This window comes from Boleophthalmus pectinirostris, unplaced genomic scaffold (assembly GCF_026225935.1).
Source record: "Boleophthalmus pectinirostris isolate CB_2022bp ecotype Guang Dong unplaced genomic scaffold, ASM2622593v1 HiC_scaffold_3, whole genome shotgun sequence".
Classification (NCBI taxonomy): Eukaryota; Metazoa; Chordata; class Actinopteri; order Gobiiformes; family Gobiidae; genus Boleophthalmus; species Boleophthalmus pectinirostris.
This window is the reverse complement of record NW_026571299.1, coordinates 33,855,922-33,883,630: the sequence shown is the minus strand read 5'-3', so window position 1 is coordinate 33,883,630 and position 27,709 is coordinate 33,855,922. Positions and strand designations below refer to the sequence as shown.

Genomic DNA, 27,709 nt, shown 5'->3' with positions numbered 1-27,709 from the left:
GTCATCTAAAAAGATTATTGTCAAACTCCATGGGAACGAATGCTACAATCAATATCAAAATGCACTTATCCTTTCGTCTCACCTTTAGAGGCCTCTGTACTTTGCGGGTTTCCTAGAATCTCAGTCAGGTCCTTCTGCCAGGCATCTTTCACTGCAGACTTAAAAACCTTTCTGCCATCCAGATCCTGCTGCGGTCGGAAGTTGTTTCTTAGATACTCCACTGACTTCACATGGTCTTGCTGCTCCGTGGTAAATATGGAATAAAAGGACTCCAGCTAAAAGAGAAACAAAAACAGCAATTGTAGGAAGAATTTGAATGATTTTGTCAGTGTGAAGATGCTGTTGCGGCCACTTGCAAGACTGGAGCTCAACATTTGCTTGGAATATTCTCACCACAGGCAGCGATGGTACTGGCTTCATCATCCTGGCTACCTACGGGGTTGTAACTTCTCAATGGGGCAAATTTGTGGCCATTGATTGCTGTGAATGATCCCCCGCCGTGCGCCGTAATGACTACACATTACCAATACTGCGGAATCAATGTGTGCTATGCGTGGCTCGGGGAGAAATGAATTACAGGTTCATAAAAGACTATCTGAGAGAGTCACCAACACAGAGGCCCTGGTCAATATTCTGTCGCGGCACAAAGTCATTTCAAAACAAAAGACTTGTCCTGCCGCAAGCTGATAGATATTCCACCAAGCCCTGCACATTTCTGTGGCACTAGAGGCTCTGCAGCTGGAGAACTGGATGTGAATAAAGGGATGCAGTGTAAGGGATCAGCAGAAAAGCACAGGGCATGATTTGGCATACATTATCTCCCCAAATCACAAAACACTGGGAGTCTGAGGTAAGCCCATAGATACCGGAGTGGTATAAGGGCAATCCAAAAGTGTTACAGTTAAAGAAATATTAAAATGAAACTAGGATTTTCACACAGCAGAAGGAGGAAGTAGGTATTTAAATCTCTCCAACTAATTCCCAGCTCTCACAAACCCTTTAGCATATCGTTAATATCAATATGTGTGCGTGGCTTTAGAACCAAAACTGGGGTAGACTGACCAAGTGCAATTGCCAATCAGAACAAAGCTTTTGGTGCCTACTTCTGGGTTAATGAGAAATAAAATAACTTATTGCGGCAGACAGTGTACATGTGTCTCATATTGTCACAAAGTGCTGCTTTAACAGTTTCTTTAAAGTTACCTTTTCTTCTCTGTGGTCTGCGTGTCCATTGTAGAGGTTATTCATTTAGAAAAAAAAATGCATTACCGATTGCTATGAGGATGAGCAGCTTACAACAAGAATGTATATTTTATAAATGCAAGATAGATTTGCTTAATGGCGCACTGTGGAGCATCCACGGCGAAGAAATAATATCTACAGAGACAAATAGGTGGTAAACCCTCCAAAGTTACAGAGTGCACTTTTACCTTTTCAGATCATGTTTGTATTTCAGTAATTTCTCTTAAAACATGGTCATTCATACTCAATCAAATTACAAATCTCTTACTGAAATATTGATAATAAAATGTTATTAGTATACTTGGAAGTGAAGGAAGTCTTTGAGTCCCTGCCTAGGCTGCTGCCCCCGCGACCCGGCCCTGGATAAGCGGAAGAAAATGGATGGATGGATGGATGGATAGTATACTTGGCTTTTTGAGCATTCTGTTGAACCTCTTTGAGGTGGCTGTCTGCAATCTAATTTAAAAAGGAGCCACTGTTTGGGAAAGCCGCTTGTTAGACTCTGGGATTTACAGTAAATGTTTATAATTTAAAACAGGACAATAGGATTGAATACGAGTCTAAATATTACAGCTTTTATTAGATTTACTCACCATTACAATATGTTTTCATTTACATTCTACAGTGCATATAGCTTTCTTGGAGTTGTGCTGAAAGTCAGGATTAATTTTAAACATATGTTCTGCAATAATGCAAATTAATGAACATTTAAATTAATATTAATACTGCCATCCAACTTTTACAGCCATTTAGTATGTATGAGCTCACAGACATTGTTTCAGGCCAGCAGTTTGATATGCATATAAGCGCCATATAGCCGGTGGCTCTACCCTTTTCCCCCTGTCGCTGTGTAATCATCCACTACATTGGTGCTTGTGGAGTCATATGCAAAGGAGCTAGACTGGAATATCTGGAATATAGAGAGATAGAAACAAAATAGAGATATATAGGAGAGGAAATGCCAGTTTTCTTCAATGTGTTGGCAAGCAGTACACAGACAGCTGACAAATGGCATCTCAATGTGTGTGGAGGATATGGCTTTTAGTGGCAGTGTATATATGTGACATATTGCTACAGAAAAAGCCACAATAAAAGTTAATATTGAAACTACTTTATCTTTAATACTTTAAAACAGGGTAATCCCAACCAACTACTCTAAATTTACAGTATTGTTAAGAAACACAAGCTGCAATAAATAAAAAGCACAATGAAACACAAGAAGTTAGTGTTAATAATGCCTAAAATATTATTATTACCATATTGAACAAAAGGTAAACAAATAAAATGAAAGTACCTGTGAAGGAGAAACATAGACAGGCTTGGAGAAGATGATCCACTCCACCACTTTGCTGCACGGAGGAGTGGTCAGAGATCCAGTGTATCGGTAGTAACTGTCCACCGATGACGGCAGCAGGTCCCTCAGGACGAAAGACCTCAAGTTGGTCTCTTTTTCTGCATAGATAAAAGAGGACAAATAGAATGTAAAAAGGTTCACTACTTTAATTTGGGGTTCTAGTCTCTATAACCATAGTTTGAAGAAATATATTTACAAAAAAAGCTGGCATCTGTATTTGATATTGATAACCAAATTATGCAATGGAAGAAAAACTTTTCAGCGGTTCCTACACCAGTCATATAAGTTACAGAAAATAAGCGATTTATGTATCATTATCAAAAACAGCTGTAATGATTTTTGTATTCAGTGAAATATTGTTCACATTACAAACATTGTCATGTGGTATATTTTCTTTGCTATAGTACAAAGCTGTATTTATATCACATTGCAGCACTTCCCAGGTGTTTGACAATGCACAAAGGCAGTATAGCATGACGTCCATTCAGACAGTGGGCTTTGTTTGGGAGACTATAGGAGAAACGCTACGTACATTTGAGTGTATACATTTGCATATAATGGCCCTACTTGTATTTCTCATTCTCTCTCCACACTGTTTTTATCCTGAAAGCGTACACTAAGCTATGTTTCTACCAACAACAAGGTCATTCAATTTAAACAGTCCCTGTGGCATTTCACAGCCTTCCCTGCACCATCCAGAGGAATGCTGGTGGCAACATTTAAAAGGCTTCAGCAGTTGTTATCACCGTGCCTAGATCAGTGTTCCCAGATGGGCTGCGCAGAGGGGAGTGGAGAGAGAGAGGAGAGCGAGACAGAAAGACAGAGATGGAGGGAGAGAGAGGGATGGGGAGAGGGGAGGAGGAAGAGAGGCAGATAAAATGGCCAGCTCAGACAGACAGCTGATCTCTTGTTGGGTGGCATCCCACACCGCTTCATGTAACAACTGTGGCGCAGGCTGCCGGGATTTCGTCGGATCTCAATGATTACCACATTGGTTCAGGGCAAAGCCATGTAAACCAAACAAGACACAGAGATCACAACACCACCCTCTGCATACACTGCATGGCCACTTCAAGTCACTGCTCACTCCATGATTGTGGATAGAAAAACTTCCACTTTATGTCAGAGCCAATAGCAGATGATTTGATGTGGAAAGTAGCCAAAAGCACATTCAAGTAGGATTACTGCAACTTCAAAATGGTGTACTATAACTTCTGGAGGTGGGGGGGTCTGTCATCTGCTTGTTGTCATAGAGCGGTTATTGTTTTGCTTGGAATGTTCCACAGTATGTCAAAATAATGCATTAGTCTTATACAGTGCTTTTCCAGATTTCCAGTTTTGTGGATTTTTCATTCACTCTACACTCTGTGGTGGTAAGATACTTTTGTAGCCACAGTTGTCCTGTGGTAGACTGACAGAAACAAGGCTGCCAGTCTGCACTATTTGGTCCCTCTGACCACAACCAATACTCATTCACATGCCACAATCATACTAAGCAATAATGTGGATGACGTGCCTTGCCTAGGGACACAACAACAGCTTTTGTGTTTTTGTTTTTTGGCAGCTTTCTGTGGCACCTGTTATTCCCAGTGAGTGGTCTCCCACCCAACTACTGCCCAGGCACAGCCCTGCTTAGTTTCTGAGATCTGACAGGATTAGGCTTTGAGAAGGAGGTTTGGGGTTAAACTTCTCTTACATTTGTCAAATTGCAAATGTTTTTATTGCTAAACAATGCCTAAATACATGGGTGAGTAGGGTCACCTCAGAACACAAGTTTAATGCCATACATTGGAACATTCCTGGCAAAGCAATACTGATCAGAAAGGTGACACAGTGCACTTTTAAAGTATAATTATTATATTGTAGCAATTTTCCACTAAACAATGAGTCAGAAACTTAACTTATATATGATATAAAAACTGCTGGGAAAAAAAAAAAAAAAATCAGCTTATGTAAGCATAATGTAGCCATCACTTACTTTCCACTGCTCATGTCCTTATCTAAAACGCACAGAAGTAGGGTGTGGTTTGTGTTTGATGGCAGCACTACTGAGACACTGGGCCTCAAATTGAGTATTCACTGGCTTTCTTCTCCTGTGGGTCTGCAGACAAGCGTACGTGCCCTATCGCTCACAGGCCAGAGAGATGCTGATGGATGCATGACGCTGGGATAACGAGCTTGAGGAAAACCAAACCATTTTAACGAGGGAGGAGGCGAGCGGCGTTTAGCAGCCAGCAGGAAGACCGCCATCCAAAAAGAGAAGAAAAAAAAAAGAAAAAGAGAGACCACTGCTTCCACATGCACGCACAGATGAGAGATAGTGGGGGGCTAGCACAAACACTGCAAAATACAAACTCAGCCAGAGACAGATTGGGCTTCATAAAGGGCTACAGTGTAAGCAATACTCTTCATCGCATTCATATTTAAGCTCCACTGTTCTTTTGGCAGCTGTGAAATTAAAATCACATCCAAAATGGCCTCCCAGCTCATAATCAGCGAATCGTATTAATCAAAGCAACTCACTACCACGTAGCGTACTTCCAATTATCTCAATATAATGTTAAAGGTTGCCTGTGAACCTTGGTATTAAGGACAGACGCACCATTAGTGGAAGTGCAGTAGTTTTAGCTGCTAAGTTTTTGTTGGAGACCAGTTTGTTTAGCTAATGATATCTGCCCAAAAAAGCATTAAGGCACTTAGAGGGGAGCTTCCCTCATTATTAACTGTGGAATAATATTTCCCCATGCAACATTATTGGGTGATTAAAAATGCTATGGTTGATTTTGTTTGAACTTTTTTTTTAATATTCTGACATGATAAAAAGACAACTACTGTAATCCATCAGTATACATATGATACTATACATTGATACTATAATTACTATTGGTGGCTTTCAGATTCTATAATCATATCACATACACAAAAATGTTGTATCTGATCATTTGTATTAATAATAGCCATAAAATATAAGTGAATGAAGATTCATTGGACCTTTCTTGAATAGTTGATTTATATTAAAACTTAGTATCAAAATCATGTATCGAAGTCACATTTGAAATTTTTCTTTCATGACGAAACTAATATTCACACAGCGAAAGTAAAACCATAAAAATATATTTGTGATGTTAAATGGGCATAATCAAAAACTGGACAAAGGTACTGCAAGAACAAAAGTGAATGGTCCAGATAAGAATCAACAAAAACAAAAACTTCTTCTCAAAATGAGTGGGCAGGTCCAGTTCTTGAGCTAATCCAGCAAATCAACAATTGTTATTCAAAGCGCAGTTCCTGTTAATCATCATCAGTGCCTCATGCACAAAATCACATGTTAGCAGCCCCCAGGAGAGTCACCGCGACCAACCTTGATATTATTTAATCAGATTCAGATATGCTCCTTCAGTTTGCGATGTTAAAAGTGCCGACAGCAGGTAGTCAAGCAAGGCGTTCATATCCATGTAAACAAACCTGCACGTCCCTTGATACAGTGAAGGATTACACACTTAAGACCAAAACAGATGCTTATGGCCATATAAGCAGTAATGCATAACAATTTGTGATAAAATATGAGCCATAGCATAAAGTGCATCTTAAACATAAAGATCATAATGAACATGAAAGATGCGCTGTGAACGCATTTACAAGCAGAGCAGAATAAAGCAAAGTGCTCTCTAATTGATACTCCAATGTAATTAATAGTTGTGTCTTTTGAGCGGCGCTCCTTGGAGGTCTATGTACGCAGAAGAGGAGGCGGTATCTTCCAGAATTTGCCTCCTTTTGAAGTTAAACTGCAACTCATAGCATTCATTTAGATTCTAATTTGTGATTTTTATCATTAATCTCGCTACCTTTGACTGAATGTGAAATGTATTTGTTTGGAATCTGCCAGTACTGTAATTTGAAAAGTATTTTTTTGTGTTTCAAAAAAAATTTGAAAGTAAAAGATAGAAGCTACATTAATGCAAATTAAAGGTGGTTTCATTAAACTAGTGAGACAAATCATGGTCATGGTAATGGTAAATAGCTTGTCCAAGGACACAACAACAGCATTGATCTGTGGGAGCTGGAATCTCACTGCCAACCTGTGGGTCAGTGGGTCTGACCGGTCAACCAATTATGTTTATGTCAAGAGCGGGATTCAAACCACCAACCTTCTGATCAGTGGACAAACGCTCTTGCCAACCAATCAGGTAATGTGTCAACAATATGAAGCAGTTAGAATTGATAAATGTTATTAAATCACACAGGTAGTCAATCAAGTATTGCAAAATTAAACTTTGTCATAATTGGATGGAAGTTGTTTATTTTTTTTTCCAAATGACTCAACAAAACCAAAAAATTTAAAGACTGAATTTTTTATTTAAAAGCAATACCACTAGTTGACACTGCACTTAATACTACAGCTACTATTGAAATCATGGTATGTGTTTGTGTGTGCAGTCTCACCATGATGGACGACTCCTTTCAGCCCCTGGATGATAGGCTCCACAGCTGGATTGTCTTTCTGCCCCAGCTGCAAAAAATGTCCAGAGAAAAATGGATTACAAAGAGATTACAGGCCTGGGCACCATAATCTGACATAATAAGTGAAGTGGGTCAATATAAACAAATCAGAGTGTCACCACAACACTAGCAGCAACCTGGTAATTCAGGGAAATGTATCTGCAACAAGATTAATGGACCATGTGAAGATGTAGAGCTTGTTGGAGACTGCATCACACAAGCAATTTGTGGAAAGATCTTTTAGAGAGATTTGCAGGTACGATGTTGTGAGATATTGGTTGACAGGTGATCAGAATTTGCCTACAAACAGACCCCAAAGTATCAGTGTTGCTTATTGGTTATCAGCTGAAATGTATTATAAAATCTAGCATTAGCTGTAAAAAAAATAAAAAATAAAAATCAATCTCTAATAGTCATATCAAGATCTGTATTTCTAAGGTGAAACAAATAGATTACAGTTTAGAATGCATTTTATAATACTAAAATATATGACATGCCTTAAAAATGTTGTGCTTTAAGCAGGGTTGTGCCTGGAAAGCCCAACATAACCTTGATTAATTGGACACCCCCAAAGTTATGTTTTCCAGATTTGGTATAATGGACCGGAATAATGTGCAAAACTTAACAATAATACGCCTAGAGCTAAAGTGTCTCTGGAGAACACCAGCGGATACCTTTTAAGTCTCTTTATGACTCCCTGTACAACACGCCATTACTGTTTAGCACCATATTTTACATTATTCCCAATGTCCTACTTAATAGACAAGGCTGGACAAAACAGTGCTGGGACATGGGGACCCGTACTCCCCTGCCGAACATTAATTCAGGTCAGTCAAAGGAGAATAATTGTGTGGGAATGAATGCTGAATGTGGATAATATGCGCACCTTAGAGGCCATTAATAGGCCTTTGGGGAGCATCCAAAGAAGTCCATCCATTGATTAGAGCTGGTAAATCTCAGCCCGTGTGTGTGCTAGCTTTAGAGTATCCCACAGTAAACTGCAGCTCAGCGGATTGTGTATGTTGGTGCTAATTGCAGTAAGCAATAGGGCTGTCAGGATCCAGCGGAGGCATTTAGGTGCTGCTTACGTGCGCGGTCCATCACTGTCTAAGAGCAGACCTACATTAGAAACACCTGTGTCCCCATTCCAGCCTGACTCTGCAGGAGAGCTGACCCTGGCTCGAGTACCATTAAGTCCAATAGAGGCTGCTATTGATCACATGGGATTAGGCTCACACTTACTTTGAACAGAAAATTAGGGGGACAGGCTGGGATCTGTACTCGCCATGGTTCATTAATTTCTGGAGTGGGTTAACTCAAATTGGGAATGTTCATGTCCAACTAAGAAGGGACCTTTCGGGGCAATTTGCAGTATTTTAGAGTACATATCCAGACTACAGGAGAGCCGTAACAGTACGTATAATTACATGAAACTTGAAAGCTATAAATCCTTATCCATCTTATTCCAAATTGGGCTCATGGATGGCTGGAGCCTATCCAATCAACTATCAAGCTATACAGGTGGAGCGCCCTAGGCTACGGGCAGCTGGTCACAAGTCTGATATAGAATGACAAGCAACAGTTCACTCCAGTTTATTCACTAAAGCCTCCAAGTCACCTACACATGCACTGGGTGGTGCGAGGAAGAGAAGAACTGACAGAGAGGACATGTACTAGATCAAAGACATATATAGGGCACTGATCTGACGATTGCAGTCTAAAGCTATAAACTGAAAACTATAGCAAGTAATCGAGAACTATATTTCTTTCAATGCACTGTACATTTGGTAGGGATGGTCCAATATGGATATTTCTGAGCCAATACAAATCCAATATTTAGCTTGCTGCTACGACAGATAAGCAATATTTGCAGATACCAATATTTAGCTTTTCAAATCCATAGCCCCACAATAACAACAAAATGTATTTAGAGTATTCCTTTCAGTGTACTGTGCCTGTGGTCCCATCTCTTTAGTATAGTTTTCATCCTATTATGATGTACAATCCCTGTATATTAGATGCATTACAGTACAAAGAGTAATGATAGGCATTGTCCCTCAGTATCACATGGCTCTGGTGATTTTACCTCAAAGAAGATTGCCATGGCAGCGATGATGCGTCTCTCCTTCATGGCTGCGCTGAGGCTGTCAAAGTCGTCCGAATTGTACAGGTAGATCTGCATCTGCGAGAGGGAAAGCAGAGTGTAAATAAACAGCTGAGCTCAAGGAACGGACAAGGAGAGGCCCGAGTTGCACTATCAATCACCCGGACATAGTGCTAAGGAGCTGATGAAAAGCTCTTTGGAGGGGCATAAAAGAGGCTGTATTTACCACCACCATAAATCTCCCATAATCTGTGTCATTCCTTTTTGTGCTCTGCCACTCCAAGGATGCAGGAGAAATACGGCCCTAGTGTCCTCAAACGCGCTGCCAGTCGGGAGCATGGCGTGCCCAATCGCACTGCATCTCTGTGATCAGATCAGAGAGAATAATAGCCTTCTAATCATTACCTAAAATCCTCCTGCACAGAGCCCTGCTGACGATGTGTAAGTACAATGCAGCAAGCACAAAATAAATTAGTCCTGTCACGCGCTGGAGATATTTGAAAAATGTATTCCTCTCCTTTCAAAGCAGATATTATGGTGGCGCTGATTAGGATCGGCAAATGATTCTAAAGCTAGCAATTGGAGCCGTCTATCATCCCACAGGCACAAACCTCTCTAAATAAAAATCCCTTCATGTCTCTAAACAGAGTTAATTGCCAATAAAAAAGGTCCTACATGTTGATTTAATTACAGCTTTCCTTTTTTCTTTTTCAAAGGAAAATGATGATGACGAGAGCTGACTGAAATGGCATCGCAGACAACACATGCAAAAAGTCACAGTAAACATGCATGCAAAATAACCACAACCATGGACTCAGTCCTTTTAATTTGGGTTAAATACTTTGAGTACCTTAAAGCACTGGGCTAATTATCACATAGCAAAAATGATCTCAGATATTTGATAATAGTCTCAACTAAAACAAAAAAGAAAAACTGCACCATTTCTGCATAAGTTATTTTGTTTCTCTCACAAATCCCCACATGTAAAATGCTTGCTGTATGACCAAATGCAGAAGCAAAACATGTGTGCCCAATACAAGCAGTCATTTAAATAATACAAATTTCCTTTTAAAACATTATAAAGAGTTTAAACAATACATCTTTGACCTTTAACAAGGTCGTATCCATTCATTCATTTATTTTGAAGTTTATTTGAACACCTTCTGAGGAAAAAAATCAGAGGACAGTGGAGAGGGTGTCAAAATACATTACAAAATATTTTTCAAAATATATAGAGAGTATACTCCATTTTGTTCTCATTTAGAAGTCTTGTTTCTATAAAGCTAACAATGTATTTGACAATGTGAAATGAAGTTAAACATTTCAAGCTGGTAAAATAATAAAACCTAAAGACCTAAAATTAAAAACATAAAACAACACACTCTGGTTGAGGGTACACCACTTGCTTGATTAAATGGAGACTGCATTATACCTATCAATCTCCATGGAGACAAGAAAGTAACAACACCAAGCCATTTTACTGGTCATATCTGTGGAAGACCCCACTCAGTAAGAATGTATATTTTGCAAGTAGATAAATTTAATACCATACGGTGGAACATTCCAGGTAAAGCAATAACATCTCTATGAGACAAGCAGCTAGCAGACCCCCACCTGAAAAACTGACTTTAACCAGGTCTATAGCAATTGTAGCCTGCGACATAAGCACAGAGTAGTACCACGATCAGAACCCACACTTTGAGAACCACTTGATATTCCATATTAGTCTAATCTTACAGCCCTAGAATTCTTAATGACTTGCCATCAATGCATGCAAATAGACCCAGTAAACAAGCAAAACAGCCATTACCACAGCCTGCACCAGCTTCACATGGCTCTATCCAGATAATTTGGGTTAATCACTTTCTCTCAGAGTTCCTTTAACCGAGCTTTTAATGGGACTAATTTGTTGTGTGAGAACTCAGCAAGAAAGAGCAGTGGCCATTCATCAGCCTTCAGATGTTATTAACTACATTAGCCAATTACGTTGCCCCCCCCAGGCTTCATTTACTCTTTCAGACCGCCTCACGTGACCTGCACACTGCAACGCTACAGAAAAAAGTGACGTTCAATTATCAACCATTTCACAGCAGCCACTAAAACTATAAACTGCTGCCAAAAGCTTCTCGCAATAATAACGAGAGTTCATTTGTCTCTGCCATCTCCACATAAAAGCTATTGAAAAAGAGCAGACAGTGAGTTAAGTGTTGGACATAACGCACTCTCAAATCTTTATGGACATGTTTATGCGTGTTTGGTTTGCCTGGATACGATCTGCAAGCAGTGAGTGTGTGACTGATGTAAAGGCAAATTTGGAAATGATCAGCGGTGATAAACAACGTCTGCTTGCAAAGAACAGGTGGAACGTAATGACAGGAAAACATAATTTAAGCTTTGTCATTTTGTCAGGGATTTCTCTACGGACCACACGCACCAGACTGTCCACGGGCTTTTTTCCGCCGTTGACGTCTAAAATTCGGCTCATTTCTTTCTGCTTTCTTGTTGTTGTTTCTTGAGTACAAAGTGAAGGCAAACTCCAGCTCAAAGTCGTTCTGCATCCCCAGGTTCGATTTAAGCACAGCCGTGTTTAGCATGATTTCCCCAGACGACCGAAATATTGAGGCAAAACAAGAAAGTTATAAAAGAGGTTTTTGGAGTGAGAAGTAGGCTTGGTGGAGGCAGACAAGTCCTCTTTTAACACTTTATTTCCTCTATACAGTACAGAGCAGCTGTGAGTATTCAAGATTTTGCCATGTAAGATTTCCTGACAGGAATAATGCAAAAATATACACACGCATACATATACAGCTAAAAGTGTCTCTTGGATCTCATAGAAGTAACTAGGCAGGTAAAATTCCCAGCCTGGATAAAGTCTCTTGTGTGCTTTTGAATTCTCCTAATTGTTGTAAAACTACTAAAAACTGGTGTTGTCACAAAACTTCAAACTGGATTTTTATAAGGAGATGCAAATTTTAATACAACAATACCCACTTATTTAGACAATAGAATGTAATTTTCAATACAAAATGATGATAATTTCATAGACGTAATTTCTCCTAATATTATCACACAGCCTTATAATAGTTCTGAAGTATAACAAGAGCATATTAAAACTACTCAGGAGAGGTTTATTAGTGTCCTACCTGTTTTTTTTTTTTAAGTATCAATACTTGAAATGAGAAATGACAAGTTTTTTGTATTCATTAGTATATGGGTACAAGTATTTATAATGATAAACCACTTGCGAGAGGATTCTATTTGTATAAAAAGATCACAAGCAATAAAAGCATTAACTAACAAAATGAATAAATGGGGTTGTAATCATGACTTGAACTGAACATTTAAACATAATTCAGTCTATATAAGTTACTCATATATATTAGTTAGTAGCAGTATAAAGCTAAAATGAGCTTTTTAACTTTGCATATTGCTGCAGAGGAAGACTGCACTACTTTTTTCCAACACAAAATCCCAAGTCGATTGAATTTGAAAACATGTATCATAATAAGTCAGCCTACTTCTAAATGCACCTAAAGCGTTCCCATTATGTGCGGTAATGTCCCCACAGCCCAACACATACTCCTACATGAACAGCCCAGACTATCAAAGCCTGATTTGTAATCCATGTATAATTAATCTAACCCCGGCGACACCATCATATATTATTAGAAAAGATCTCCCTACGGTGGCCTGAGGGGGAAAAAATTCAGCTCTTTCATTTTTCATTATGTTGTTTGTGCGAACAGGTGGTCCATCTATCGATTTCCCCACTTCACTCATGGAGGAAGGAGCGTGCTTAAATTAATGCTAAGATTTTGAGTCACAGCCTGAGTCCAGAGCTGACATGTTTAAATAATCATGTGACAAAGGCCAATTCTTAATAAGTTTTCAATTTTCAAAGTATTTAAAATCTCAGGAAATCTTTCAGTAACAAGCGCTGAAACAAACAAAAAAAAAATGCATGAATTGGAGCTCGGGAGATATGGCCTGAAATGTTAATCATGATTGTGCTATAATGATTTAATTCACAGGTGTTTTGTCATATCTATTTCATGATTTGAGTTTTTACCTTCTGCTAAGGACTCAGCTCTGTCTAAATTAAACTGAACCAGGAGTAAAGGCGGCCATTTCTAAATTAACAGCAGACTCATATCATCAGAACATTAGCACAACAGTTTTAAAACCAATACTTTAACACAGTCCACTTGTTTTAAAGTTCAAGATCTTCCAGGCAAGTGTGCTGATATTATCATTACTGGGTGCGTGAGGAAATGCTTGAAGAAATCCATGTCACACAGGGCAGCATGCAACTCATTTGTGCAAAAAAATAAATAAATAAAAAGAAAGCTAATTAGACAGGCGATTGTGAAGCGTGTCTATTTAGTGAGACAAACAAATCCAGGGGCAAGCACCTCCAAGGTTAGACCACTAAACCTCCACCAGGCTGCAAAACAGACCAGCGACCATGAAATGCAAGGAACATAAACAAAACATTTGGAAAAAAAATGAAAGCAACGGTGAGACTGAATGCACCAGGCTACATAAAGGCACCAATTTAGGGCCCAAAAAAAATGAAAAGTCACATATCACAGGATGGAACAGATAAACAGCCAGCGGCGAGTAGATCCATATTACTACATTCCCCTCAGCTATCCATCATTTGGGTTTACTTTCACCTCCCTGTTTCTCCCTAAGAAATAATGCATCATGCTGGATACATGAAACCTGAGTTATTAATAACAAGAATAATATAAAAGTAGACCAATACGGCCATTTCTCTAGATCTGGGCAAAACAACACAACACAATACTTACTGTTACTTATAGTTGGCTGTGCGTGAACAGAATGCTCTGTGCTGCATTCTCCAAAGCAAAGGTCAAGTCCTGTGTACATTTGAATACGTCACTGTCTCGCACTGGGGCTGAGTTTTTTTCTAAAATGGTAATATCCTTGGGCGCGAGGTTTGTGGAGTCTCATATGAATCTTCAATCTTCTCCATACGTCAGGCTAGCTGTTCTTGACATGCATGTTAACAGGATGAATGAGGAGCGGGGCCTTGCGATTATGAAAAATCTACCGGAGATTTTGTTTTTGCATTCAAATAGAAAGCTTCAATCACTACGGCTGTCAGCAGAAGGTCCACAGGTTTGTATTTAACCATTGCAGTTGGTTGTCTGCACTTCTTAAAGGTAAATGGCAAAAACAAGCTGTGAAATTGTTCCCACAGCAAATATTGGTGTTAAGATTGTTGTGAGAACATTGCAGTTTTACAATTACTCACAATTCTTCACACCAAGACCTAACCATAGTCAAATCCTTATTTCATTTCTAATAAAGTGATCACACTTACAACAATCTAACAATAAAGAGTGAACAACTATTGCAACAGTACTATGTCAGAAGCTAGAGAGGTAGACAGCAGCTCTGTAAGATTAATGAAATGGAGAATATTGTGAATGTTGTTTTGGAGATATGTTATTCAAGTATAGTTTAGTACCATTACAGTAACAGTATGAGTAAATGAGTGATGTATATGACCCGTCTATATGTTTACTACTTTCTACATTTTGAGTATTTAACTTAAATTTTTTTTTACAGTACAGTATCGTGCTTCATATATCTGATGTCTTCTGTATGTATATCAAATGTAGAAAGTATGGTAGTAAGTATGGTAGTATGGTAGTAAGTAAAACTGTTTTAATTAGATTAATAATTGGATGAGTCTAATGTAAATGATAGGATGATTTACTAATATTTTTAGTGTGTAGCGTATATATTTGACAGGCTGCGGGGGGGCTGTACCTTTTATCGGCTGCTGAGTTGGTCATTAACACTACACCATGCAGTCTTATTTAGCCGCTCGCCATCACAGCCTCCATATGCACATCAGCTTTATAATGGCCCTATATATCGCTGTGCCCTTTAACACAAGGCTGAACACAAAATGATGTGGCAATAATAAATGTAATTACTCAGGCATTCAGCAGAAAAAGACTGGGGAGCCACCAACAAATACAGTGATTTGTGGTGCCTCTGTCACATTTCAAAACACACTATTTTAAAACTGAAAAAGACAGAAATGCAAATTATGCCGATAAACTGCCACAATACTGCAAAAAAAAAAAAAAAAAAAAAAAAACAGATTCAGAAGTAAACTCACAGCAAAAAAACTAAATGGTAAAACTTCAATTAACACAGAGAGCAAAGCATTTAGTGCAAAATGACCTACACTTCATGAAATCCAGTATCTCTAAAAATGATTGCGCAAAATATAATAGTGTTGAAATGATTTAATGAATGTACTACACATGTTGGAAGAATAGGGCAGCCGATCTCTTTTTGTCCTGCTGTAGTTTTGGTGCCCTGGTGTCTGGAAATATGTGATGCGTGTCAATGATAGTGCTGATGGGACATGTTTTTGTGCTAGAAACATGTGGCACTGTGTCAGAAGACAAAGATAAAGTAGTATTTTATTAGAAACTCAGTGAGTAGACTAATTAGGGGGTTGGTGGATTGTAAAAATACATAAAATATAAAATCTAATTAATAGTGTATGGGCAATAAAAAAAAGGATCTAAACAAATACAATGGGGATAACAAAACAAGAACTATAGTTGTAGTTGGTCTTTAATCCACAGTCAAAGATATAGGACTTAAAACACTTTGTATTGGTACGTAAGGGCTTGGCAATGTCCATTCACTCTCCACTTTTTTTTTTTTTTTTCCAATCAATCACTTCTGCTTACATCTATCAAGTTTTTTTTACTATTAACGCAGATGAGAAACCTGTTCAATCAAAGCTTTTCGAGTAGCAGCTCTTCACCTCCATCATCTTGTGAGAGCCAGGTTTCATTTTTGTATAGTCTTAACTCAGCTGTATTATTCTCAATTAAGATCAATTTGTGAGATTTCAATTTGTCTGTTCCAGTTTCGCTCTTATGGGCTACTTGAACTTTGGATTTTCATTTTGATAGAGAGAAGAATGTAATGTGTGAAGAGGCCAGTAGCCAGTATTAATCATGTATAATAATGTTGTTTACCATAATGTTCCCTTTGACAGTTTTAATATGGCCAAATAACTGAACTCAATATGAAGAGATTTTAATTGAAATTCAATAAGTTTAACCTAGGTGGTAATATACTGAAAATAAGGACCTTTATTCTGCTTTATTAATCCAATGACACCACAAAATAGATTGGACTCTGACTGGAACGCAACCATTTGTCTGAGATAAATTATAAAACGGAGATGAGCTTACCTCGACTGGAAATGTTCTTCCGTTGATGCTGTGCTCAGATCCAGCAGAGCCATCCGCTTGGCCCCAGTGAAACTCCATCTTCTCAGCTCTAAAGCGCCCTGGCAGCCCCGCCCCAAACACAAAGTAGTCATCCTTCAGGTAGATGGCCACTAAAAACAAAACAAAAACAATGATCAAGAGTTAAATCTAAATTGCTGTAATTGTGGTAATATGTCTCAAGTCCAAGACTTTTTCTGCCCAGGATGAGAGACATATTATTAAAAATATTTAGTAGGTATCAACTGATATGGATTTTTTTCATGGCTGATGCCAATATGATTGTTTAGAATCCAGAGAGACTGATGGCCGATAAGCTCTGTCAATATTTTTGGGACCATATGTAGGATATTGTATTATTTTGAATAGTTTTCACTAAATTATAAAATTTGAATTTACTACAAACTCCCCCACAACCCCATTTTACTACAAATCTTTAAGAGTCACATTTAGTGCAGCTACTTCTTAGCAGGGTTCAAATAAAGCTTTATGTGTCTTTTTTAGGTAGCTGGTTGACCAAAACAAAAATATTGGATTGTGTTGGAGATTTAACAACCGGTTTGGTAAGAAGTGCAAATCTATCTGATATAGCAGCTGACTGATATATCAGTCTATCTTTAATAAAAAGGACTGATATAATGTGTGAATTATTCAACAAAATGCATACATAACTCGGAAATTTCAATCACAGCAAATATCTATATCATTTTTTCTAATAAACAAGATTAAAAAGCAATGGGTATGTTTTTGGCAGAATTAAGAATATGTTATAAGCAATTAATTGTAATGAAAATTTGATTTTCAACACAAAAGTACTGTAGCAGCCTACCTACTGTATGTAAACCCTTAGATAACCAAGAACGTTCCATTTGTAGAAAAACATGTTTTTGAAGACATTTTGCTTTTTGTCCAAGAGCCTCCAGTGTATAATACTGTACTTGCCATACTGTAATAGTAATTCACATCCACAAAACCCACAGATATTTTGAGGTTGGTCTATTGAAGGCCTGTACAATGTTTAAAGGTCAACTTGTATAAGACATGTATGATACCTAGTGTTGGCCTACTGCCCTTGGCGTCCCACTGCATCCCCATCTACCTGGGACATCATTAGGCAGATTAAACCAGTGCTCTTTCCACTGATCCCCATTTTACACAGGGATTTAGTGTGGCCTCCATGGCACATAAGGACTGCCTCCTCCTGATTGCACCACAAAGAAACCTGCCAGAATGAGCATGTGTATACAGCCAAATACACACAGAGCCCAGACAATGCATCCAACAAGTAAGGAGCCATGTTGGTTTGGGGCAGTGTGGCGCGGAGGAGTGAGACGCGACAATCTGGGCAAAAACAAATAAATAAATCATTAAACTGTGGGGAGTGCTGATGACAGATGAGACGGACATTGTTTCCCAAATAGGCGTACACAGGCGCTAAGAGGGTAGATTCAAAGTAGTAGTATTCAAAGTATTTGAATGGTATTTAAATAGAAATTGTTCATTGTAAAAATGTTTACACAAATAATTGGATGATTTTAGATCAATATTATTAAAATAAGACCTAACTGGCAATACTACTAACAGTGAGAGTTTGATTTAACTAGTACAGACGTTGGACACTGAGTGTGAGACAAAGCTGGTCAAGACAAAAAAGAATGATAACAACTGAATTAACGTATCAACGGTGCTCAAGTCTTCTACATGAAAGGAACCATTTTAGAAGGATTTGGCTAAAGATAAATGCAATACATGACTTTACGCACCAGTCGGATCACTGACAGGTGCAGTGAATAACATGTCTTGGCACCTGTTAGAAGGTGAAATATATTAAGCAGCAATTGAACATCTTGTGTTGGAGGATGGGAAAAGGAAAAAATAGACAAGTAAGGATTAGTGTGAGCCAAAGGGACAAATTATGGCATCTTGATGAGAATGTCTCTGAAATGTAGCTAGATCATGGTTTATAAATAGGTGAAGTAGTGAATAGTTGCATATATATTGCTCTTAATAGTAATAACAATAATATTAATAATAACAATATTGTTATTAACATTATTATTAATATCAATATTAATAATAATAACAACAATAACAACAACAACATTTTTGCAAACAATATAAAGACAAATACAAGAATCTGTTGAAAAAACATGATTCAGGGGTTTGATGGAAGGAATTATGTGCACTAAAGACAATTTGTTATTTGCGAAGAACATTAGCTTAATAATTGCAGCCTGTTGACTGATTGTATTTTTGCAGCAACTGAACTTGCCATTTAAACATGATTGTGATTAATCTTGTGGCCAATTAGTGATACACATTTCTAATTAGATTCAATTTGCTGAAGAAGTTAACACAGGTTCTTATAGAAAGCCCAAATCCATTTAGTTTCCATTTGACCTAGTTCCCAGTCATTAATTTTGAGCACAAACATATTGATTCTTCTGCATAATAATGTACATCCCACCATTCCACCATAGTGAAGAGATAGTCAGCTCTATTCACTTAACCTGTCACTGGTTATATTGTTATGCTTGATTGGTGCATTGTGCATTCTTGGGCTTGTTCAAAGAGATAATGAGGCTGTGTGGGGAAAACCCAAGACTGGCTTGTCACTTGAGCCTAAATGTGCATCTGTCTTGAATACACAAAGCACATTTTAGAGCGATGGCCCATAATCCACGCCGCTGGTATTGTTGGAGCAGTGTAATCCCACGCAACAACACGGCCAAAGTCAAGTAAAGGGGATACTCATTGGCCTTGGGAGACTTCCATTAGGATCGGGCCCTGAGTGCGTGTGAAGCCCTCCAACAGCAGCGCAGGAATTAGACGCTAAGCCAAAAAGACCTTGAATCAGAGGCAGCGATAGAGGAGCAGTGTGTGTGAAAGTAAATCCGTGATCAATGCACATGTCTCTGGGGGTCTCGCCATTCCTCATGAATTCGGTTGAAGTGGTTGTTTGAAAATTTCACAGCGAAATGTTTTGTTAAAAGAAAAGGCTTGCCTGAATTGGCGGCCAATCAACTCATGTTTAAAGCAGGTCAAGGCACAAGGGAATGCTGGGAAATCAATCCCCATGAAGCCGAGATCTATTCACTCAGTTTTTAATTACGACATCGGCTTTTAAATAGTGTGGAACATGTCGAGGGCCCGGCACGCTTTGGAATAATCAAAGCAACTAGTGTTTGTCCAAATGTTTATTGACATCAGGTAAATAAACAGGCCAAGTGTCATTGTAACAGCGAGGCAAAAGCACTTCAGCCAGGCAGCAAAAGGGACCAAAACAAATAGCACTACTCTCTGCTATTTCACTTTGTTAAAATGGGAAAACCTAATTAATTAGACTATTTTGTTGCCAAGTGATAAGTAACAATAAAGCCACCTAAAGCCATCTAACAAACATGCAAAACAATTACAGATACCAGAATATACAATGTCCACTTAAATGTCCAACTATCGGCACAGCTCTTTTTCCACAAAGTTTTATTTTCATTTTACTATTTAATTTATATTTATGTATAACAGTGGCATATACATGTTTTATCGTCTCACATTTTGAAAAGAAAAGAGCTATTCGAACATGTGCTATTTACCACACCTGCTTATGGCTGGAGGGAAAGCTTGGCACCTAAACCTCCTTCCTCTTGAGTTGAGTCCATTTTGGGATTGCCACAATGAATCAGTTGCCCCCATCTCACCAAATAATCTCCAGGTCCTCTATGACTGTATGGTCTGGCTTTAGGCTTACTCACTGTGCAGCATCTATCTTGGCATTACCTGTCCTGTATATTTGCTATCCTGCCTGGTTTCCTATGTTGAAATCTGCTCAGTCTGGACACTCTTGCCCACATCTCCAAAACCTTTAGCATCCAAAGTCCCTCTGATACTCTATTTCTTAAACTATGTTCTTATCAAAGTGAACTTCAGAGCTTTTCAAATGTCTCATACATATATTGCTGGTCATACAGTTTTGTACACTTTTTATTCAAATGTGTTTCTGAAAATTCTTCTATATTAAAATGATTTTACTCCTTAAATTCACCATGTACTCTTTATCCCTGGCCGATTAACTCAAAACTACAATCTTGTTAGTGTGCAAAACAAACCAAAGCTCACATCATTTCATAACACTCTTTCTCCAAGCCCAATCTGACCTTTTTGATGTAGAAGGCTTCAAGGGAACTGAAGGCAGACTTTTTTTTTTTTTTTTTTCAGAACAGTTGAATTCCCTGTGTATTGGTCCAAATTACAGGCCGCCATGTTATTTCCATCTTTGTAAATAAGCAGCCTAAAGCAGAGTCGCCTGTCCCAGTGGCCCTGGTTGTCATGGAAGCTAACAACTCTCATTATGAACAAAGGCAAAAAATGACAGGATCCTCAGCAACAAACAGAGCCCACGGCACACTGGATCAATTCAGGTCAAAACACTGTGAGCAATGGTCCGATAAATGAATGAATGTGAGATGAGTGAAGAAATGAACAGTTGATGATGTCTTTACTAAATTACTACCAATGACACCATTAAAAGCAAATGGAAAAAATAATATTGTCACATGTTTCATAAATATTAAAGGAACAATGTGTAACTTTTCTGGTGAAGGGTCTGTCAAATGCTTTTCTCCTTGGGGATGTTGTTGCTTTGTCTGGAATGTTTCACAGTATAGTATCAAACATTTCTATCTTCATGGTGACCAAACAGGACCAAGTTACAGGTCAGATCTGTGGAGAGGCGATCCCCCTCAGTCATAATTTCTGAGCTGTAAAACCTACTGTGGAACATTCCAGGCAGAGTAATGACATATCCATACAAACAGTTAATGGACCCTCAACTGAAAAGTTACATAGTGCAAATTTAAGAATACGGTTACATATGGCCTATGACAAACGTTGCAAAACATTAACTACACAAACTGTCAAATTATATGCGTATCATAGATGAAGAAAATAAAATTGGAGAATGAAGTAAATACAAAGCAATGCGCATCTACTGGTGGTGGTGAAAATGGCAGTTGAGTGGCAAAATGGCGTATTGAAAATAAGTGATTAAAGACTCAAACATGCATGACTCGCTCCAAATAGAAAAACATTCAGTGTTTAGTTTCATATATGGAGAGACACTAAGACATGCTTGTAGTGTATGCATTCAATGTTGCCTTCACAACTAAAGAATCTGGGGCGAAAAACATTTTTCTACATTTTTGTCAATACCATATTGTTTCAGAGCATCAATGGATAAGGTTTTATTGAATATGCCACAAAGGCAGCGGTGCGAGCCAGCTTCATATCCTGCAACCGATCCATATCGTATGTTTTTAAATTCGGCAAGTCTCAGATAGACAAGGACAACCTGTTTATTTTGTGAAATATCTTGCAACACAGATAAACTTCAGTCCTAAGAATTTTCTGTTAGTGCTACATAAGACACTGGTATATTTGCTTAAAGAACATTGACATTATTTGCTTGATATGGTTGTATGAATTTGCACTTTAAGACCGAAAAGCAATGTTGGCCTTAAAACACTGATGACATATGTACTTGAGGTCATTTCGCTGTGGGCTGAATGCATTTGGTTGTTGTTTTGGTTTCTCATGTCATAAAACATTTACATCCGAAAGAAAATCTACTCATGGGGCATTCATGTGTTTTCAAAACTGCACGGGATGCATGGTAGAAATGTGATGTTCTTTTATGTTATATGTGTTCAGATCTAAAAAGTTATTGCAGATTGCCATGTGAAGCAAGATAATAAAGATCATACTGAAGACAATTTAATCAAGACAGCAAGGACAATAACATAATATTATTTTAATTTATTATCAGTGGTTACATAAAACATGTCGGCTAGGTAGGTAGCTCCACCGTAATTTTGTTATATTTTGAAATAACTTGTGTTGATCAGTTTTGACAATAGTAGTGGTAGAACTGACTAAACTGGTTCCCGGTTGATAGTGCTTTGAGTGAAATGTTCCACAGTTTAGCATTAAGCCAAGTATATCTTGCATTTGCTGAATTTCAGGGGCTTATATTTCTTAAAATACCTTGAATAACATGTACTTCAGATGGTGATCGGCATTGCCTCCCCACAGATCTGACCTATAACTGGTGACGTCACTTTCTTGTCTCAATGGTGATAGACAAGTTTAATGCTGTAGTGTGGACAATCAAAGAACAAGAAAAAAGAACATCTATACTGAGACAGCAGGTGGCAGACCATCCACCAGAAAGGTTTCATAGTTACATAGCATTTAAAATATGCCTAGTGTGTTATTGTACCTGTCTTGCCAGTGTTTTTCATGGTGGTCTGGTTGGAGGACTCCCTGTTGAAGTTCTCCAGGCCTAGTTCTTGGTATTCCTCTGAGCTCAGTGCCTGCTCGTCTGCGATGTCCACCGGGGACTGGTTCTTTGCAGCACATTCAGGGTATAAGGCTGGCCAGCCCCGAGGTCCATGGCTCCCTGCACAGACACACAAGTACAAAACAACTTAGAATATGCACAAGGTAAGGTAGAGCACAAAAAAAATAATCATAATTGCATTTATTTGACTCATACACCTAAAGTCTCAGTCAGCCGGTCTCAGAACTGTTAGAAAACCAAACTATGAAATGATTATCGCTCAATCAATAAGGACAAAATCTGAATAAATAAATGATAACTTATAAAAGAAATGTAAGCCACCAGGAGAATCACAGCGAAGGAAAGGTCCATCTGCCTGCTGTGAGAAGGAAGGGATAACACCTAACCAACGCCATTGTGCTGCCCAAACGAAACACGGATCTATTTAAGACTAATTATAACATGTTAACCTTTTAACATGGTAAACACAGCCTTAAGCAGCTGGATAGACTGCCTGCCATCACGAGTCAACAGACAATGAATGCTGCTTGCCAACTTTGGAGAATTCACACTTACTATTTTAATTTGGACAGGTGACTACTAAATATTAATGTGCAACCTGTCTCTTTTAAATAAATACTAAGAAAATAAATCTCTAGTGGGACTTTAGGCCAGAGTTTTGAGCACCTGAAAAAATCAACAGGCACATTTGGCTGGAGATGGAGAGCCAGAGGTTCTGAGTCTGTATGACCCTCTACAGCTCCACAACAGCTGAGGAAACATGTCAACACAATGAGAACCCATCGAGAGGCGGCAGGCAATTTCACCACTAATTGAACATGTTTGAAAATAACAATGGTAAAATGTGACGCTTGATTACACCTCCGCTATATTAAAAGGTACGCTAGTCCAATTATTTTAGGTCAAGGTGCCAATCTCATCTACTACCACATCAAAACAGCAGAATGACTTTTTTGTTTTATTGAAAAGATAAAACATACTTTCCTACTAGAAATGCCAGTACATAATTATCCAATTAAGTTTTTCATTTGCCACAAGTTCTTCAGATTTCAGTGTGGTATTGCAGTAAAGGATCAGTATATAATGTATAATGCAATTTTTGTGTGAGTGGACTATAAATTTAAAAGGTGAACTGCGCAGCTTTTCTGGTGCAGGGTCTGTTACCTGCTTGTCTCCATAGAGATGTTATTGCTTTGCCTGGAATGTTCCATGGTATTATATTAAACGGATCCATCGAGCATTTATTCATTACTGGTCTTTCTTTTGCTCTAAAGTACAATAATTTCTTCTCTGAATAGGGGCGACTCTCCACAGAGCTGAACCATAAAGTAGTGTAGTGCTGCAACCTTCCTTGTGGACAAAGCAATATTTCCACGGAGATAAGAAGACAGTAGACTGTCCACCACAAAAATTATGCAATGCACCTTTAAATTACATGTACAATGCGCATAAACTTGGTATAAAAAAAAAAAATACTGGACACAATTTAATATAACAAAAACTCAAGATATAAATTTCCTGTTTTCCTGTGCCACTAAATAGCACTTTTCAGATGACTTTTGACGCAAATGCAATATTATATGATAGAAATGTTTACCTGAAAAACATGACAAAATGTACCAATTTCCTTTCGTAACCCACCCCAAATGACAAAAAGAGCATTTCAGTGCAAAACGGTCCACATTAAGTATTCATGTTTGGCTGGATGCTGCTACTTCCTGTTGGCTCCCCATGTACTGTCTGCTCTTTTAATCCCGTCTCCCCCACAGTGACTCACAACACAAAAGAATAATCCACAAACAACAGGGGTCCTCTTCATCTGTGTACTGCTACAATGGCCTGACACAACAACAAAAACGCTCGGATCAGGGCTACAAGAAGGCAACGCAGTTCAACTTTTCTGGGTTAGGATAATAACAGTCCCAACAGAAATGAGGCAACTCTGCTTGTCCATCCCATAAAAGAGGCATGAAGCTAAAAAGTGAGGATGAAGGGCAGCTCAGGGGCTTGATATGGATAAATACCTCACAGCCAAAGACTGAACTCCTGAGAGGGACTGAGTAAGTAATTTGTTGTGTTTTGAAAGACCTTCTGTGATGTAAATACAAGAAAAGTTCATGGGTTGTATAAGAATTGAATAAAAAAGACGTGCTAATAAACATTTTATTTTAATGGGCAATTCTGTAATGATTTAGGAGATGTTATATCAGAAAACTAATCAGTATGCCTCAACTTGTCCTTGAAGCTTTACAACTGCCATCTCTGTGGTTAAACCTTGGCAAACATTTTCTAAAAGCATTTAATCTTTGCATTTGTTAAGCAGATAACACTTCAGCCTTGTTAAGTATTAATTGATTGCCACAGATTTAAATAAATGATATCATGAATTAAGATGATTTTTTTTCTTGTTTTTTTCAAATTTGCACAACCCTAAAAATAATAAAATAAAATAATAATCAAATAATCATGATTATTTGTTTTGGTACATAATGTGAAGACAAATTGGAAATACAGGCTACTGTACAATTTGATGAAATAAGTATTCAGCTCCAGTGGCCCCATGTATTATCAGACTGATAAATACATGGCTGGTCCAGGAAAAAGTGCACTTAAAGCTCTAAAACTGCTGGGATCACTTGTTTGTGAACTTTTATTGAGATCAATTGTTTTCCGAAGGCAGATTCAACTTGCTGCGCTGGTCTGACTCCTCAAAATAGAGCTGCATCTAGGACATTAACTGCAGTGCTATTTTCATGGTGTTAGACCAAATTACACCATATTGTGTGGGTCACTAAAAGAAACTGGGGCTCGGTGATTTTAACTAAAATGAATATCTCAATATTTTTCGTAGTATTCTGTTAATTTTCAGACTGTGGTCAATCCGAAGATAAATTTAAATGAATATTTGAGGTGTGATTATAAAGTAAATGTGAAATGACTAATGATTAAACTACCACACCTTTTTTCCCATTTTCACTTTTAATCAGTTCTTTTTGCAGCATTTTTAAAATAAATGTCAAACTCGATATTCAAGAAACCTAGCCTAACACAGGCAAAACATACAAAATCGACATTAACAGACAAGACCTTGTCTGGGAATCAAACCCAGAACCATCTTGCTGTGAGGAGAGTCGAACCCACAGTGCCACCGTGTCATATAAAAGAAAAGAAAGAAGAACATATGAGCTACATACTAGAATAATTAACACAAAAACAGCCAAACAATCCCTGCCACATTCAAAAGTTCAAGAATCTGACCAGCCTTGAGACTTGCTTCAAGTTCATACAAAACCGAGTCTTGGAATGAAAAATAAAAACGCTGAAACCAATCCCATAAATGTAAAACTGTAAACATGCCCATTCTGGTGTGACGGACTGGAAAACTTTAAGTCTATGCAACTCCAAGAAAATGCCTAATAGCAGTGTGTCCTACTTAGTTCCACAAATAAGTGAGAAGATTTCCACTGTGGCAGCTTTACACTTGGAGCCATCCATGTTTTTGAGCACTGTCGTTTTGCGTTGTATCATTATGGAGACACAGGCTACACTTATTTCCTGCGGACGAATCCTTGAACTCGTATGCAAACCTTGAGGCAGATTTGTGAGTATCTGCAACAACAAGCGGTATGCCTTGTGCACAGATGTAAGCATTCATGTTGAAAGGGCTTCACAACAGAAAGTAGGATCTCCCTCGGGGCTGTCACAATATCAAATTTTTGTGTTTTTATTATCATAAGAAGAAACATCAGAATTAAACATACTTGACACCGTAATAAATAAATAAATAAAACTGTGACATACTGGTTCATTCATTACTGTTGCTTAAAAGTGCACTATGTAACATTGTTTGGGGGTCTGTCACCTGCTTGTTTCTGTGTTACTCTGCTGGGAATGTTCCACAATATGACATTAAACAGCTCTACCTTACATTTATTAAATTACAGGTTGTTATAGCTCAAAGATGTGTACAAAAACAGGCATTCTAAGTTGTTGGGCATAAAAGTGAAGATTTCTGTTTGCAATTGATTAATAATTGTACCTGAACTGAAATGTACTGATTTGAAATGTTTTAAAGTAACTATCGGTGTTGATGTATTGTCTTGAAAAGGGAAAAGGGGGCAGATGACATAAGATGATTCTTCTTTATGCTCCTTTTCATTCATTCATTTCTTATGTTTGATGTTGTGACACTGTTGATGTATTTTTATACTCTATGAACAAAATAAATAAACAAATAAATAAAAAATAAAATTCTGACTGTGAGTGGAACTGGGTCTCCATAGATCTGACCTGTAATTTGGTCTCCATGACAATAGAAAGGTTTAATACCATAATGTGACACCTTGTAGACAAAGCAATAACATCTCCAAAGCATGTGACGGACCCTCCACCAGAAAAGTGACACAATGCACCTTTAAATGGTCAGTGTTTCCCAACCAGAGGACAAAGATGAGGTTTGAATACGTAATATCTATAATAGAGCCTGACCGATATGGATTTTGTTGTGGCCGATATTAAACCGATATAATGGGAGTTGGAGCTGCCGATAGCCGATATATTCGCCGATATATTCAGTGATGTAAAAATTTACTGTAAATCTTGAATTGTTTAAAAAACTTAGGTTTGGCTCTAGTGGATTTTAAATTGGGTTTATTTAGGCAACATTTATTGTTATTCTGACACTTTATGTCATATTTACATACAGTAGATTGGCCTAATGGCATTTTTGCATCACATTCTAGCTACTAGCGATGGGTATTCCAGTTTTTTTTTTTTGAGAACCGGCTCTTTAGATTGTTTTGTTGCAAGCAGGACTAAACCAAAACTGAACCAGGACTGAAAAAGGACTAAACCAGGAC

The 27,709-nt window shown here is 38.1% G+C and overlaps 1 protein-coding gene across 1 annotated transcript in view; it reads right to left on the bottom strand.

Moving 5' to 3' along the window:
• Positions 1 to 27,709, bottom strand: part of ca16b (carbonic anhydrase XVI b) — a 121,147-nt gene that overhangs the window by 32,638 nt on the left and 60,800 nt on the right. Inside the window, exons 3-8 of the mRNA XM_020934008.2 lie at positions 22,770 to 22,949; positions 16,460 to 16,608; positions 9,183 to 9,278; positions 7,040 to 7,106; positions 2,537 to 2,694; positions 83 to 275 (exon numbers count right to left, since the gene is read on the bottom strand). Coding sequence (XP_020789667.1) covers positions 83 to 275; positions 2,537 to 2,694; positions 7,040 to 7,106; positions 9,183 to 9,278; positions 16,460 to 16,608; positions 22,770 to 22,949 — 843 coding nt within the window. The remainder of the gene's footprint in view (positions 1 to 82; positions 276 to 2,536; positions 2,695 to 7,039; positions 7,107 to 9,182; positions 9,279 to 16,459; positions 16,609 to 22,769; positions 22,950 to 27,709) is intronic.